Source organism: Trichosurus vulpecula, chromosome 2, assembly GCF_011100635.1.
Source record: "Trichosurus vulpecula isolate mTriVul1 chromosome 2, mTriVul1.pri, whole genome shotgun sequence".
Taxonomy (NCBI): domain Eukaryota; kingdom Metazoa; phylum Chordata; class Mammalia; order Diprotodontia; family Phalangeridae; genus Trichosurus; species Trichosurus vulpecula.
The window spans coordinates 378728498-378746504 of record NC_050574.1 but is presented as its reverse complement, the minus strand read 5'-3'; the positions used below and the strand labels follow the sequence as shown (position 1 = coordinate 378746504).

General features: G+C 38.1%; 1 protein-coding gene across 1 annotated transcript in view; it reads right to left on the bottom strand.

The window, feature by feature from the left end:
- Positions 1-3704: 3704 nt before the first annotated feature.
- The window catches only part of RRP1B (ribosomal RNA processing 1B), a 55230-nt gene continuing 40927 nt past the window's right edge, over positions 3705-18007 (bottom strand). Inside the window, exons 15-16 of the mRNA XM_036745174.1 lie at positions 8135-8201; positions 3705-6875 (exon numbers count right to left, since the gene is read on the bottom strand). Coding sequence (XP_036601069.1) covers positions 6682-6875; positions 8135-8201 — 261 coding nt within the window. The 3' untranslated portion in view covers positions 3705-6681. The remainder of the gene's footprint in view (positions 6876-8134; positions 8202-18007) is intronic.

Genomic DNA, 18007 nt, shown 5'->3' with positions numbered 1-18007 from the left:
CAACCCTGGGCAAGTCACTTAACCCCAACTGCCTCCTCCTCAACCAAAAAAATCAAATAGAAGTGGGAGCCACTAACTTATGTGAAAGATTTCTTGTGAGCTGCATTTTGCCTTAGTTTTAAAATGCAGTATTATCTATGTTTTATTGTGTTTTTATTCACTTTCCTAATTGCATTTTAATCTGGCTAAAGCCATACTTGAGAATATTGGGGGCTGCACTGCCCTGCAGGCTGCATGTTTGACATTTCTGGCCTAAGCATTCTTAAGACTTTTTTTTCTTCTTGACCTTTTTTCCCCAGCTTAGTTATTTTTGACATGATTCCAACTTCAATATTTCTCATCTCATTGAATCACTGATTTGTGTTTCGTCTATTCTAGTTTTCATGGAGTCTATCACTTGGGAATGGTTTTGTACTTACTATGTCTAAGCTCTTAATTTTCCTTCTAAGTTTTTCCTTTTGGTCTCTTATTACTTTCCCAATTGTTTCTTCCAGGGCTCATTTATGGTACTTTTAAACTTGCTTCATACAGAAATTCTGGTTGACTTTGTTGCTAAGCTATATTTTTTCTTGATCCTTTGCTTGTAGATGTTATTTTCTTATGGTTTTCTGTATTGGGCATCCCTGGCTCTCTTGCAGCTATTTGTCTTTAGTCATTAGTCCTTTCTTTTTCTTCCTTCCTTTTTTCCTTTTTCTTTTCTTTCTTTCTTCTTTCCTATGTGGGAGCTAGATAGTGTACATTAAGCTAGCCATCATGGCCCAAAGTCTTCTTCTAGTTGACTATGAAGGATATATTTGAGAGGCAGGGGGGCTTATGGTTTTGGTGGATGTGAATACAAAGAGTACTTTGGATCTTGGGTAGCTATCTCAGGCAAACTTCCCCTCAAAGTTATATAGTAGATGCCTTCAGGAGCTAGTTAATATGTAATTTTAGTCACTGAACATTTGTTACTCGAAGACCAGGATTAAGTTGTGAGTCCTTTGTAAACCATAAACTGTTTTTTATTCTATTTTCTCCTCACTTTAGGTATTCCCTTCCTTCTTGCCATGTGTTTCCCTATGGTGCTTCTCTGTAATTCTCCTTTAAATAATGAAGTTACTGGTATGTTATCGGGAAGTAGAGGAAGGAAAAGGGTCATAATCTAACAAGGTTTATAGACCTTGGTGAGCAAGAAGTAATGGCAATTTGAAATCTGAAAGAAACCACTGGTGAGCCAAGGGGGAGCCTGCTGGTGGTAGGGTACCCTATGGTACAATAGCTTATTTCCTTTCATATCACTCTTCCATGCAAAAACCATCAAAGTTCCCTATTCTTTATTAAGTTCAAATTCCTTTTTCTGATAGTCAACACCTACCACAATCTAGTGCCAACCTACCTTTTCATCCTCATCTCATAAACGTTCCACCCTGTATACTCTATACTCCAACAAACTCCCCCACATTTCTTTATATTACCCTACTCAAGCTGTTCCATATTGTCTAAAGCCCAATTCAAATCCTACCTCCTTTGGGATGCTTTCCCAGATCCAACTAGTGTGTTGATTTCCCCCCGCCCTGATCTCACATCATTTTCTCTTTCACTTGTAGATTGTCTCTGTTTCCCTGGGTCTAGCCTGCTATCAGTCACATAATAAACACTTAAAAATGAATTTTTGCTAAATTATTTACAATTCCTTGGGGAAACGTTGCTCAAAGTGGGAACTGCAATGCTCTAAGGGGATGTGAATCCCAATTTGACAAACATTAAGCACCTGCTATTACGTAGTCCTAAAGATGGTGGGTTAGGCAGGGGAAAAATACGAAGACAAAAACAAGTCTATCCTCTTGAGGAGTTTACATTTTTCCAGAGAGGGGTTCTTCATAAAATAATGATAAATAAAAATTTGAGAGGTCAGAGAACTGCTGTAGATGGGGAGCCATAGGAGGTGGCTCCTAAGCTGAGCCTTGAAGGACATTAAGGATGCTAGAATGTGTTAGAGGAAGATAGAGTTAAATTTTAGATAGGAGGGACAATGTGCACAAAGGCAGGGGGACCAAGAGATGGAATACTAAATTTGGGGAATATCTAGGAGTCCAGTTTGGCTGGAATAGAGGATATGAATATGTGACTCATCTGATAGGTAAGTCATAGCAGTGATATCAACCTCAAATAGAAAGAGGCCATTAAACTGTACATAAGAGGCAGCTAGGTAGCAAGGTAGATAAGAGTGCCAGGCCTATATGTCAGGAACTCTTCCTGAGTTCAAATTAGGCCTCAAACATTTACTAGCTGTGTGATCCTGGGCACATCACTTAACCCTGTTTGCCTCAGTTTCCTCATCTGTAAAATGAGCTGGAGAAGGAAATGGCAAACCACTCCAGTATCCTTTCCAAGAAAGCCCCATATGGGGTTACAAAGACTCGGACACGACTGAACAACAAACTACCTAAGGATCTCAATGGACTTCCTATTGACTTAGTTTTAAAAACAGTATTATCTATGTTTTTATTGTATTTTTATTGTTAAACGTTTGCCAATTACATTTCCATCTGGATCTGTTGGCCCATGGGCATAGCATGTTTGATGCCTCCAGGTTAGAGCCCTTGATGGGGAAGAGAACAAAACCCAGGACTGAAATAAGTCGGAAAGAAGTTTAAGTCATCTGGCAGAGGTGGGGGGAGCTAAAAAGGTGTGACCCATAGCCTGACACCGCCCCACCACGCAAGTTACGTATCATATAGAATTCAAAGGAACAAAGAAATGACAGCTGATTGGCCAGCACAGGCATTTTCCAGCAAAGATGTGGGTTGCTGAAGATATATAGTGGGACAAAACTCCTCACATTCCTTGCATCAATCTTCAGTTCTGCGTTTAGAGTAGTATTACGAAGTGATGTACATGGAAGGATATATTGTGCTGGAACCAGACCATACTGGCTCTTGCGGGGAAATTATTTTATTTATTAATACTGTTTGAGCCTAGCATTGGGTGTCTAGAAAATTGTCTAAACCAAAGCTTATGGTGCAGCTCAGGTTGACCTCTGAGAGGCTCCTACTCCAAGTCTCATGTTTGCAGAACATGCTTAGAGTCCACTCAAAACTGGTGTTAATTTGCATGTTCATACTTACTGCTGAAATATATCTTTGGCTGTCCAACTGCCTACATGTGACCAGTCAAGCAACTGTCCTTTTGCTCTTGTCTGAACTCTATGAACTGTAACTTCACAAAGCCTCAATTCCCTTTTTTAGGTTTTTCTCCTTTGCCAGTGACCCAATAAAATTCTTTCTAAAACTGTTTCAGATTTTGGGATTTGTTCTCTACCAAAATTTACCAATATTCTGGAGAGTTGTTAAATTTTCAGGGTGAACATCAACACATCAGAAATCAGCAAATGCTACAAATCAGAGGTTGAATTACTGTTTTATTGACTCCCTAGACTTAAGAAAGTGGTGGAGTAAATGTTAATTAGGAAGATTAAATTTAAAAGTGTGTCTTGAAGACACCATTTTTCCGAGAGCCACTTGTTAAATATTTACCAGCATACTCAGTTGTGTGAAACAGTAGGTACTTCATGTTGTCAAACTATAGAAAGGACTAACAACTGTTCTCCTAAATATGTTTTGATATCAAGTATATAATTAAAGAAAGTAAACCTAGTTTAATATCCATTGTAATTGGTTTTTATAGAAGGAAATATTGACTCTCATCACTAAACACAAAAGCCATCAGATTAAAGATTAGTTTTTATTGAATTTGGCTATGTGACTTTCTTAGTTGAAATACCACGTTGACAAACACTGTTAATACAGCAGCTGTTAATACAAACTTACAGTAAAGAAACATAGTCCTTGCTAGCATAATAAAACTACAGAGAAACACACACGATTAAAATTAAATCCAATTTTATACTTTTTCAACACTTAAAACCAACCTCTTCCAGATTTCCTGTTAACACTTCCCTTTGTGCTTTCAGTCCAGTTAGAAGTTACAAATGATTATAAATCTTAAGAAGAGTCTGATACGAAATTGTACAAAATTGACCAGACCTGTGAAAAATAACTACCCTTTACAAAAAACTGTAATTCAAGGTTACCAACATTAGTCATTTCCTGTTTTTGGCCTTTTTAAATATTCTTGGCAATTTTCTCTATAAAAATAACATATACTCAAACAGAAAGCTGTGATTTTCAAAATACGTTTTCTTTTAGCTTTTACATCTCTTGAGTGTACAAGGGGAATTCGAGTAAATGGTACTTGTCTCCTTCCTTTGCTGTTCACATTTAATGAAATAAAATAAAAACCCAAACCAAAACCCCAGAATAAACTTTTTCAAATTACTCACAACATGAAACAAATTTAGAAACTGTTGAAGGTAAAGTAAACTAAAGGCATTCAGTGTTACCCCTTGGAAATATTCATATATGACAGAAGACAATTTATATTTGATACAGGCATATTTACAGGTTATTACAACAATACCACAGTACAGAAAGATGATACCATAATTGAGGCCTTCAATTCTGTGAAGGAAAAAAAATCGCTAGTCACTGTAAAACTAATGCCTTTTTATCTTAGAATTTCTTGCCTTTTTTTTTTTTAAGTATTTTGGGGCTAAAAAAAGAACATTTGATAGTAGAATTCAGGATCTCAGTGCTTAATAAAAATTAGATATTCTTTAAAAAGACAATTTGATTAAGAGTTTAAAAATTACTTTAAGAAAGTTAAAACTAATTTAGTTTGTGAACATCCAAATCCAATCTTTCCAATACATACTGGCTATTTTCTTGAATACAACAACCAAATGCATATAGAATACAATGTTAAAAAACATGCATTTTATACAACAAAAGCTATTAATCTATATGTAGTAACATAAGAGAATTGTTACCACAAGAAACAAGATAAAGAGCACAATATCAACTAGTTCCTTCTTTCTTGGCTTAGTTATGGTAAATCTACGCAATCAGGTAGAGCAAAAATCATCAAAGTTTAAAAAAATGTTACTAAACCATCCTGTCACTTCTATCAGTTAACTTACAGATACGGACAAGTTGGTTCAGCTATAGTATCTGTGGTTAAAGCTTCTTCACTGATTATGTGAATTAACAAAAAAGGAAGGAAATATAACTGTAGATTTCTAAAATTTTTGTCATTCTCAAAAGTTGTTCCTGTCACAGCTGGAATAATATCAAGCACCCTTTGTGACTCAACATGGAGTAGGAGGTGAAGTCAGGGAAAAGAGCCTAGTGGTTAATGTAGAAATTCAAAATTCATAGGCCTCCCATACAAGTGTAAGTTGCTATTTCTGTGATTCATGGAGTCATCTGAAAATGCCCCGACAATGAAGCAGAATAAAAAATACATGTAATATGTCTGAAGTTTCAATGTCTGCTGCTGTCTGACAAGCACGAAGTATATTTTCATAGAATAAACCAAGGAGCAGGGCCCTTAATGATCCTTTTCTTCTCCCTTGCTCCCTAACCTGACTAGAGGATTTGAAGACGAGGTGTTCTGAACCTGTATTTCATTACATATTCAGTTGCAATACATTTTCCTTCATAAAAAACTGAACATCACAATCTTGCTTACAAAAGACAATCTGGACAAATGAAAATCCTACTGGCTGACTGAAATGGCAGAAACTTTAGAATCTTAAATGTTTAAGTTCCAGAAAAAAAGAAAGAGACCAAATAAAACAACAGATAATAACACACAATTTTGGGTCATATCTTAAATAAAGTAAAATCAATATCCCCAAACAGAATCTTCATAGGCTCCTTGTTTTGTGCATCTTGGAAAGAAACTGTAATTTTAAGAGAGTACGACACTGCCTTATTGCAATATAAAAAAGGCATTTCAAGGGTCATGAGACCTTGATTCAAACAGTCCATTAATAAAAAAACATGCAACAGAACAAAGAATGAAACAGAGATCTCCATGTAATACAGAAGACATCAGTATATCAGTTTTTGTCACGAAGTTCAGCAGTAGGGTCATTTTGAGGATTGGCCTTGGCACCTGCCTAGCAGGTAGGAAAGCAATGAAGTTCTAGTAGACGACAGAGGAAAACAATGAACGAGACTGAGATGATGTTTTGTCTATGTTAAACTAACTGGCTGATCACACAAACCATGGTAGTGCTAATCTACCAGATTGAAAGAAATTATGTTCTACCAGCAAAAACTACCAAACATCTAAAGGTTATATGAGGATAACACCACGTGGTATTTTTTTCCCTCAAAGCCAATCACACAGAGCTCATTAGGACTACAAATAACCAGAAAACAATCAGCTACCACAACACGTACAACAATAATAGCAAAGCTCCATATAAATCAGCAACTGGCCAATAGATTTTGTTCTATACTCTTAAAAAAAAAAAGACACAGAATAGAAAAAGTTTGAGTTCCTTCACTAACAGCTCTCGCTGAAGACACTAAAGAGAGGGAAATTCCCAAGGATTCAAGCAAAGACCAATTATAATCCAAATGCAATATATTATACAAAGCATCTCCATAGCCTTAGACTGAAGGGATGGTGAAGTAGCAGTGTCACAGATCACAACAAGAACCTTTTATATACAATTTATAGGAATTTATAAAATAATAATAATGATAAAAAGGCCAAAAATTTCCAAAGTTATAATTTACAGAATATCCTGTACAAAAAGCAGTCCTGAAAGAGAAAAGAATCTCACTATGCTCAAAAGAAGTCCATAGCAGTTGGTCTTCTCTTTGGAGGTGCAATAAGCAATTTCTTAGTTACAAGGGGAGTTTCTGGGGGTGAACTCGTAGGTGTCTTCAGCACTCCATGGAGAGGCTTCTGTTCAGGATTAAAAGCTACTCGGGAAGGTCCTGTTGGACTTACCAAGATACTTTTGTCAGTCTTCTTGAATTCTGTCAGAAACAAAACAGAGTCATATCTTGTCAAATATTAGAGGAAGAATGAGACTACGCCAAAACAATTCACTAAAGCAATGTCTTTGTTCCACCCCTCCCTTCCTAGAGGAATCTAGACTTGGATTACTCAGTTTCTAGGATAAGGTGGTAAAGAGCAAGAGCTTTAAATGATTAATTCTGGGAATGAGGTTGTTAAAAGAAGTCAGGAAAATACCTGATCAACTGTCTCAAGACTATCAATGTGTCATTTGGGTTTTATTTTAGTTTTATGATAGCAGGATAAATTTTAGAACAAAAGTTAAACAGGTGATATTCTCCTGCAGCTTTTTTATTCACTGCTGGTCTTCAGCTTTAAAGAACTTGAAATTAACTCTGCTGGCAAAGGATGGGTTCTTAAACAAACACAGAGTATCAATAATATTTCTTTTTTTTTTTTTAAAGAATACCCTAACACCCCACTCTACCCCCCTGCCCCCAATTCAAGCCTTTTGAGTTTTTTCTGATTATTGTCTTGGTCACAAAAGGGGCAGCAAACTTGCTAATATCTGAGCCCCATTGCTTATGTGACCATTTGAGAATACATGGTGTCCCTAAAGTCTGGACACACAGGCAAAAATGCATATTCTGAAATATCTGGAATATTAACAGACCTTAGCCCCTTTGACTTCTTTTGCTGGGGCATGCTAAAGGAGAAGGCGTACTCAATGAAAATCCCAGATGCAACACACTTGATTGAACACATGAAGAGTAAATGTGCTAAAGTTGACGGCAATGTGGAGTTACTGCATTGATTTTGTGTGAATGCTTGCAAAGCGCATCAACCTTTGCATCACAAGTGTTGGAAATCATATTGAAGATATTATTTGTTCATATTCCAATTAAATAAAATGCTGCTGAAAATTTCATTTTTTGAAAATATGCATTTTTGCCTGTGTCTAGACTTTAGGAACATATAAAAGCTCTTGGGAAAAATCTGTTTGGAATGGAAATGAAGAGAAAACCAGGAAAAATCCAAGAACGTTCCTTTATTGCTTCACAACGGTATAGTCACTAAGTGGGGATAATCCATTGGAATGCTTACCTCTGTTGGAGGAATAGGATAAAAAATGGAATCTCCTGACCCATGGTGAATTTTATGTACATTTTAACAAGATGTTTTTGGGGGCAGATATTGAAACGGGAATCCAAGTCCAATCTAAGCATATCTGCATAGACTTGAAATGCTCCCCATCCCCAATATACACACCCGCTCTCACCTGCAGTCATGTTTTTGTTCAACCCAAAAGTGACCTTTTTGGAGCTGGAGGATGGTTGCTTGTTCAACTGTAGAAGAGAATAAAAACAACAAGCTAGGATGTTTAAATCAGTTTTATATCATATTTTTGATGTTTTAAATTTTTTCATTGGAAAATTAGCAAGTGAATATCAGAACCAGAAAGATTATACATGGAAGATCTTCTTAGCCATTTTTAAACTTAAAGAAGTTCCTGTCTCTTTGCCCAATGTAATTTACCAGGGAATTCTTATCTTACTAGCAAAGGCCACAGATACAAACTCTTCAGTGAGTGGTAAGTATAAGTATCATCATTAAGAAACCTGGTTCTTGGGGGGAAGAATTAATAACTCCTCTTCAAGTCTAAGAGCACGGAGACTAGGAGTGTTGCAGAAGATCATAACCTCACGGAATTCATCTCACTGGATGCTCGATCCAGGTGAGCTACAGTTCTATTGCAGACATTTGCAAATATTATTTCTTTCTACAAATTATTATGGTACTTTGAACAAGATGGCTGACGTAGCCCAGGGTTTGATTTCGGCTATGGCATGCCTTTAGACTACTATACTATTTTGCTGCCGTTCAGTCATTTCAGTTGCTAACTCTTCATGACCCCATTTGGGGTTTTCTTGACAAAGATACTGGAGTGTTTGCCATTTCCTTCTCTAGCTTATTTTACAGACGAGGAAACTGAGGCACACAGGGTAAAGTGACTTGCCCACAGTCACACAGGTACTAAGTGTCTGAAGCTGGATTTGAACTGAGGTCTTCCTGACTCCAGGTCTGATGTTTCATCTACTGCACCACCTAGCTGCCCCACTACTATACTATACCAACAGTTAGTATGCCAACTAACTGGCCCAAGGCACTAAGAAACTGCAAAGGTGACTAGTAGTGCAGAGGCAGGCCTTCAGGTATCTGATTGGGAGGGGCCCACCAAGGAGGATAAAAGGACCACCTATATATCCCTACTTGGCTTCTCAGACCTTATGGACTCTCTAGCTCTACGAAGTTGTCTTTACCTGGAGATGAGCCATCCTCACAAGGCCATAGAGAGAGGGAAGCTGCACTCTCTATGTGAGTGTATACATGTCAAACGCATACCCCTGGTCCTGCTTCTTGAGAACTCTATCCTATACTTCACCTTTCATTTGCACTCAGGCTTCAAGTTCTCCGTTGCCCCCAACAGAAGCCTGCTTAGGTTGGGCAGGAGGCAGTGCAATGAATGAGAGTTCAGAAAAGGCAATTAAAAGATTAAATGCCAGAAGCTAAAATGAGGTTAAATGCCAGGATACACCTGGTATTTGGTTGTGCAGAAATAACAGGTGCTTTGGTAGGATAAATCCTACTGGTGTGACCAGGAAAGATGACCCACGGAGCCAAGGGTTATGACCTTCCACTGGATTTGTAAGATAGGGTTGAGAGAGATGGGGAACTTCAAGGAGCTATTCCTTACAGTAAGAGAGTAGCAAGGGAAGGAACTAGACTACCTTTGTCAGGAGTCAAAGGCAGAGAGGATGAAGATTCACTTTTTAACCACCTTTTTCTTTCTGACCCCTTTCTCTCCCACCTCCGTAACATTAGAGTCACTGGAACTGATAGGGGAACCAGAAGAATTGGATAACAGGACAGTTGATAAATACCACTGATGAATGGTTGAATAACAGAAGCAGAGAACCCTGGAATCTCAAGTTTGGTAAACTGGGTCCAGCTGGACTACCATAAAACTCCCAGGAGGAAAGAGTGCCTACTTATCACCATTATCATCAAGTTAATTCCTAGGTTGGGATGATGTCAATCAGGTCTCAGAGGTGGTATAATATTCTGTAGAGGAAATGAGTCAGGTATACACGAAATTCCAAGAGCAGCCAAAGAAGAAGCTATGAGATGTTAACATAAACCAGATGAATCCAACCAAGAATAAGTTTAAGCTTCTGGAAGTACTGATGACTTTATTGTAGTTGTAGCTAACAGACCATCCTGTGAGTGTCAGTATGGAAAAAATGGCTGGAAAAGGGGAATCTTCTCCTGAAAACCAAATCAGTCCAGTGGACTGACTCCTTCATGGGGCTGCTGTCTTGCTTGAACCATTGATGAGTTAGACCTAAGAGAATTTCCAAACAGGAACAAACACTTTTGCCTCCCCCCTGCCCCCGCCCCGGTCCCAAAAAACTCACTAAATCCTTGGGAACATCTTCTTTCCAAAGACCTCATTGGGTCTGACTAATGGCCATTCTAGTACCTAGCAAATATCCTGTTCATGAACCTAGATGCAGGCAAGCTTACTACTGAACATCAGGTCTGAGTGGTGAAGATAGTAACAATGATGAGACCGAGGCCAAATGCCAAATGAAAAAGGGGGTCTGGTTCCAACAGGAACTATGGGGTCAGGCTATGAAAACAATGGCTGCTTAAGGAGGAAAAAAGCAGCAAGACAAACAGCATGTTTGTGTGGAAGTTTCTAGAGGTCAGGGCACAGAGCGAGGAACTGAAAGCTACTACCCTCCTTCCCCCAAAAGATGTCCTTGCATACAGACCTAAAGAGTTCCAGAGGGGAGTATGGCCAAAAAGGAGGGCCAGCATCTATACATTTGGCTGGTTTTAGCTCATTAGGGGATCTGGAGCATCAGGATTTGAGAGGTTGGAGCAAACATGGAGCAAAAGGAGGAATGAACTGTGGCAGAAAAGGGAGTATGAGCAGTTCTTGGCTCTAGGGGAAATCCCAGGGAGGAAAATGCAGGGTGAGAGGATAGAGGCTCTTTCCAAAGGCTTCTTTCCAAGTATCTTTATGTCACTACCTTGCTGAATATGAAGTATGGACTGGGGCTGACGCTTCTCATTGGTTGCTGTGCACTCTGCCACACTAAGGCCTATGTATTTCTCGAATATTTGTACTTCCACTTCCAGCTGGATCAACTCTTTCAGCTTCCCACATGATACCTCACAAAAGCTATCTCTTGAGGACACCTGGCATTGATGGGCAATGGAAATTCACTCCATCAATCATTATGCCCAAGGACTCAAAATTCTCTAGGTAAATTGTGAATTTGAAAAAATATGCTTATTTTTCCTCTCTTCAGAAAAATATAGATATTTAGGAAGAACAATAAATAGGAATAAATAAGAACAACAAATAATTCTTAGCTTTCCTTCTAGGAATCACTATTTTTGTGAACTCCTATATTTCTATCTTGTATGCAGGGATGTGCTGCTAAATGTTTAATAACCAGCTTGGGGGAGGGGGGAAGAAGAAGAATCCACATACAACACACTTTCAAGCTTAAATTGCATTATCAACATTTTCCCCATTGGTTTCTTAAGACTAGACAATCAACAAAATAATAAATCAAACCCTAAATTGTGGCATTTGCAGATTTCCTAGGTATAATTAAAGCTCTGAAAACATAACAACTGGTTCTCATATGAGCTGGTTCAAGTTGGCCCCAGAACACTCCTACCTGTACATTTCCTGCTTTTGGACCTCAGGACAAACACCAAGTTTCTGAAAGCCTCAGACTACATAGCAAATATAGGGAAAAGTAAGTGCATCTTTACTTTTTGATGCTTTGCACTGATTCATTCAAATTGTCCAAAGAGGATACAGAATGTCCACACCTCTCAAGACTTTCATTTGTTTCATGGGTTTCTTTAAGCTGGATCTGAGTAAACCACAGGGAAAAAAGAGGCAGCTCTGCCAGCCACTGGTAAAAGGCCCTTAGATTATCAGATAAACACCACATACTTTTACACATTTCACTGGTTACCATTTTCTGACTCTTGCCCTTCAAGGCTGCCCTTGAAATATGTATATGGGTGGTGGAGGGGTGGGGGTGTGGTGAGGGGAAAGGGAGAGAAGGATCAAGAACGCATGATGAATAAACAAGCTCCCCTAATCCTCTGTTGTCCCTAATTGTGTTTGTTTAAGAAATAAAACCAGAAACTACTTAACTGCAGTCCTTTATAACATCTTAAAATATTAAAATTCAGAAATAAGAAACTAATCCTTGCATGTGGTTCTTACATAGAAGCAAATGAATGTATATGTTTATGTGCAAGTATGATCCTAAACAGATCTAAGTATATGTATGCATATGTATATAGGTGTGTATGCATGTATATATGTAGGCATGCATGCACATACATACACACACGTGTGTATATATAAGCACACACATACTTATACATACATATATACACATATCTCCATACTTAATTGCAGTCTTCTTTTGGGGCGGGGGGGCAGGGGGGGGAAGGGAAGAACAAAGTAAAAAGTGCGCAGCAGAGAAAACTTGCAAGGAAACAAAGAAAAGATGAATAGCTCTGAACACAATATGTAGTATTTATTATGTAGACTTTGTTGAAATGGAAATGTGTTGCTGTATATTTTGAATACTCTTACATTCTGTTGTGCACATGGCAATGCTTTTTTTTTCTCTTCTTGTTTTGCATTTAAGTTTTAGTATTTAAATTTATGTTTCTTTTTCTTTTCTTATTGTAAAAAAAAAAAAAACAAACAAACCAAAAACAAAACTGATCCTCGATACTAAATGAGAGGGGCAGCTAGGTGGTACAGTGAGCAGAGCAGCGGCCACGGAGTCAGGAGAACCTGAGTTCAAATCCGGCCTCAGACACTTGACACACTTACTAGCTGTGTGACCCTGGGCAAGTCACTTAACCCCAACTGCCCTGCCTTTCCTGCTCAAAAAAAAAAAAAAAGATACTAAGTGAGACTATAAGTTGACAAGTCTATAAGACTGTAAGTCCTCACTTGGAGAACAAATTAAGGGTAAGGTCAATCAATTCAGGTACCAGAAAGGAGATAATTGTTCATATAGCATACTGGCAATACCAATACACACCTCAGACCAGTCAAGTTTTTATCTTTGGAAGTCACACCTTCCCTTCCTGTGAATGACTGACAAATGTCAAGACAGAAAACTAAAGAGCCATACCTAATTAATGAAACACAATGCTTCCATTCAGTTCTAAGGCCTTGTGGCTATGTCACAAACAGTTCCCATTTAGTTTTGACAATGATTAAATTCCACAGAAGCCAACATTTGAGAAACTTTGTTTCTATACCTTCTAAACCTTGTTTCTATACTTTGTTATCTTAGGATAAGCAGAACTCTTCCAGACTCTAAACGAAGGGGATATGTGGGGCTATGTTCTACATGTCTGGCAGAAAGCTTGTTTTCCTTTCAACACTCGCTGCCTGTAACCCTCTGTAAGTTTAATACCCAGTCCTGGCCTTTCAAGTTAAGAAGGACTTTGTGGCGTTGTTACTGACTTTCTAGTACATTAAGGTTTCTCACCCTACATATGGTACCACTATTTTCCAGTTGCCACAATGAAGTATTAAGAGTTTCATTCTGCACCTTAGAAGTTCTCCCAGGGCTCTCTAGACTCCTTTCCAGCCTGTCTATTTTTATATAGACCATTCGGTCCTTGATGTTTTCAAAGGGCATTCATCAAAGAAGGAAAGAATCAAGTATCGAATATGAAGGACTTTTTGTTGTTCATTTGTTACGGTTGTGTCTTACTCTTTGTGACCCCATGTGGGGTTTTCTTGGCAAAGATACTGGAGTGGTATGCCATTTCCTTCTCCAATTCATTTTATAGATGAAGAAAGTGAAGCAAACAGGGTTAAGTGACTTCCCAGGGTTACACAGCTATTAAGTGTCTAAGGCTGGTTTTGAACTCAGGTCTTCCTGACTCCAGTCCTGGTACTCTGTCTATTGCCCTAGATGAATTACATACCCAAATAAACACATAACTTTAGGAGATATCTCCAAGATTCTACAAAATAGCTGTAATAATAACTGGAGATTTGTGTTGCAATTCACAAAGTCAAAAGGTACTCTATTTGAAATTTTGGTTTGACAGTCTAGATTTTAACCTTTTTGGGGGGGGGCATAGGCAGATAAGTGTGAGGGAGTGATTTTTAAGCAACATACAGTAATAATTTCTTCTTCCTCCATTTTCCATCCTGATATTAAAAAAAAAAATCTTTTTCCTAACAGCTTTGAAGTCACCTTGTTGTTGCTGTCAGTCATGTCCAATTCTTTGTGAACCCTTTTTTTGAGTTTTCTTGGTAGAGATACCGGCACTCTATTACTGTACCAACTAGCTACTCTTTGACGTTACCTAGTAGCTTGGAAAAAATATACTGCAGGGTAGGAGTTGAAGAAATAGGCCTTTCAGGGGACTCAAACATAACTGTCAATCAGTTTCAGTGTCTAGCCATCAAGTCCATTTGTAAAACTGTCACTTGTCATAAACACAAAAGGAGCTGAAACTGACCCATCCTTTTTCTCTTTCTTCTTTTCTTTATTTTCTCTATATTGATCTTCCTCTCCCCTTCTCTCTCTAGTATGCTAGTCAAGCCAAAGTTCTGGGAAGACCTAGTCTCAATACCATTTTCTCCATTAGCTGTGTATAGATCCTCTTCTTAACAAAAAGGTTTGTTCTGGGATGGTGAAAATACCCCAAAACGTATGCACGTAAAAGGTAGACATATCTAAATACATCATAGAATCAAACAGTAGTCTAGAAACACTCAGGAACAATTATGGTCACTGCCTCAATTCAATCAATCTTTAAATACAACAAAGAAGAGCCAGGGCACTTAACACCAAAGAACTAGGCAGCCTAACCCTGGGAAGTAGAGGTCGGCATAACAACTCAGGGGACCACGGCTAAGCTGACCAGTGGGTGAAGCTCTACCAAGACCCAATTTAGGTAATAAAGCTGGACAGAAAAATAAACCAATGATACTGACTAGTATAAAAAATTATTACAAATCTGGAAATACCCCAAAAGAAGCTAGTAAAACTGAAAGCAGAGACTCAAAGGGAAAAAAAAAGGATATTTCACAAGGACTACATGTATACTCAGAAGAAATGAAACAAGAATAGTTGAAATTGGATATCATAAATTTGTAGTGGACATCATTGGCAAAAGAGTTGAGGACTGATCAATCCTGAATGGTAGCAGGTCAAAGAGTTAAGACTTTCAAGGGTAAAGGAAAGTTTACAGATGAACTGGCTAACCACAGGGTCAATACTGTGAAGGAAGGAAAATGAGGCCAGAGCACAAGGTAAAGACTGGGAGAAGAGGGAGGAACTAGAGGTTTCCATGAGAATGAAGAATAGAGAGAAATGAGACGACAAGGGGTTATATGATTAGAGAGGGAAATTCAGGAGTGAAAGATCATGGGGGTGACACAGTTGGGCATGAGAATGGTGATGAGATCCAGGCCATAGCCATCCTTTTTGGTCACTAAGGTATAGTGAAGATATGAATGGCTCATGGGAGCTAAGGAGAATGAAGAACTGAGAAGTCAGAGTGTTCAAAGGATATCAATATGTATGCTGAAGTTCCCAAGCATGAGGGGTTAGGGTGGGGAGGAACACTGTAAGTCATAGACAAAAATACCAGATTCTCCTGGGATTCACCCTTTGCATGTCTAGAGACGAGGCTACTTTTGAGTATGACTAATGTGTAGAAAAGGGAGAAGAAGAGAGAATAAGTTAGAGGGGAGAAAATTTCTTAAGTCATTAAATTGTGGGGTTTTTTTTTGGTTGATTGAGAGAGAAAAAAATTAGTAAAGATTTGATAACATTTCCATCCCACCTTACTTCTTGAAGAACTGTGTTTTTTCTGGCATGGACCTGTAATTAACCTCATTAAATTGTTTTAAGGTTTAACTCCTAATAAAAATAACTTCTTTAAAAAAAATAAACAGACAAAAAGTGAAATAAAAACTCTGGAGGAAAGAACTGGAATAAGTAGTGGTATACTTTATCTAAGAAATGGCCTCCTTGAAAACTAAAATAGAGCAAAAAAACTCCAATAATTTCATAAGAAAACAAGACATCTTAAAATCAAAAGACTGAAAAAAGTAAAAGAAAATTTAAGATAACTGATACAAAAAGGCCTGGCCTGGGCATGGTGGAGTACACTTGTAATCTCTGCTACTGGGGGAGGCTGAGGCCGGTGGATTTCTTGACCTCAGACTGCAACAAGGCTAAGCCAAACAGGTATCTGAAATTGTGCACCAATATGGGATGCCCCTAGGAGTAGGGGACTACCAGGCTGCCCAAGGAGGAATGAATTGACCCAGGTCAGAAATGGAGATCAAAGTTCCAGAAGTACCATACCTTAAATCTGTAACAATCTAATAACTGTATTTCAATATAATGGCTTCCCTTTGAAATCCTATGTATTTTATGCATTTAAAATCATTCTGGGAAGTTTACAAGCTTTACCAGACTGCCAAAGTAGTTCATGATGCAAAAAAAGTTTTAAGAATCTTGTCAGAGAAGGTCATGGAGATACAGCACAGACGAACGTCAAGGGTCAGGATACGGCCTAAAACTGGGGAGATGGAGGTCAGGAGATGAAGACAAAGGAGGGCAGACTACCCAACCCAAAAGGGCAGAAGGAACAAGAGCCTGGATTTGGCAAGAAATCTCAACTCAGGAAATAAAGCTAGAAAGATGAATAAACCAAAGATGACTCCAACCAGAAAAATAAAGAATTATTGCAACTCTAAAAAATTCCCCTAAAAGAAGAGTAACTTTGGTCATAATTCTTCTCCACAACTTGACTAGTGTGTAAGTTAATTCAATTTGATACGTGGAAGTTATATGGGATTCCATGCTGTCTTGGGTGGGGGGGGGGGAGGGAAGAAAATCTGGAACTCAAAATTATGTAGAACCATGTGTTACAAACTAAAAATAAAAAATAAAAAGATGAAAAAAAAAGCCACTAAAAAAAAAGAGTAACTTGAGGGAATTGAAGGGATTAGGACAGCAAGCGGTTAATTAAGTAAACCACACTGATTCCACCTTGTGACTGAATTCTGGAGCTAACTCAGTTCCCTTTCTATTCAATTATGGGCCTAGTCCAACTTCTATCCTGTGAGAAAACTTTATTCAATTGTGGGAACTGGGAGAAAACCTTATTGTATTGTTTGAACCTAGTCCTTGTGTGGCTGGGAAATTGGACCACCTCTCCCTGCTGTTTAGAAACTCTTAACTAAGGACCTGGTTATGCTGACCAGAAACTCAGTCAGATTCAAAGACTGATGAAATCAGTTTTCTCACAATTGTACATCTTAAGCAATCCACATGTCTTATCTGAAAACTGGCCTCATACTGATCAATCACTTATTGTTTCCATGTTTCTTTGATTGTTTACAGATATTGGGGGTGGGGGGGTGGAACACTTTTTTTCCCTGAATTCAGGGAAAAGTCCCTAATCTTTCATCTAATTAGAAATCAGATTACCTAATATTGTATTGTTTCCTTTTAATTAATTGGTCTTATTTGACGGTTTTTATTATTTCCCCCTGCATTTGAAGTGCAGGCCTAAGCTGATTTGTTAAGCAACTGGCATGCAGTGCTTAATAAATAAATATGCTCAAAAGATCGAACCTTTGTTTCCTCAGTCATTTCATCTTTCAAGCACCACACTCTGTAACAACTGTAAGCAGAAATTCAAAGGAAAAAATGGATTTTATACAAGGACTACAGGCATGCCTAGAAGAAATAAAGCAATAGATTAAACAATAGAATAACTGCAGGAAAGTATGGGAAGAATAAACAGGTGTGAACCTTACCCAAGAAATGGACTCCATGAGAAGCAGAATAAACCGGAGAGTAATCAATGAATGATTCCATGAAATAACAAGAAATATTAGGAAAAAAAACCCCAGAAGCTTGAAAAAAAATTAGAAAATATATCTGATTATCAACAAAAAATAACCAGGGCAAAAAAAAAAAAAGCAAGAATCATTAGGCTACCTGAAAGCCATGACCAAAAAGGGGTCTAGATATACTATTTTTAA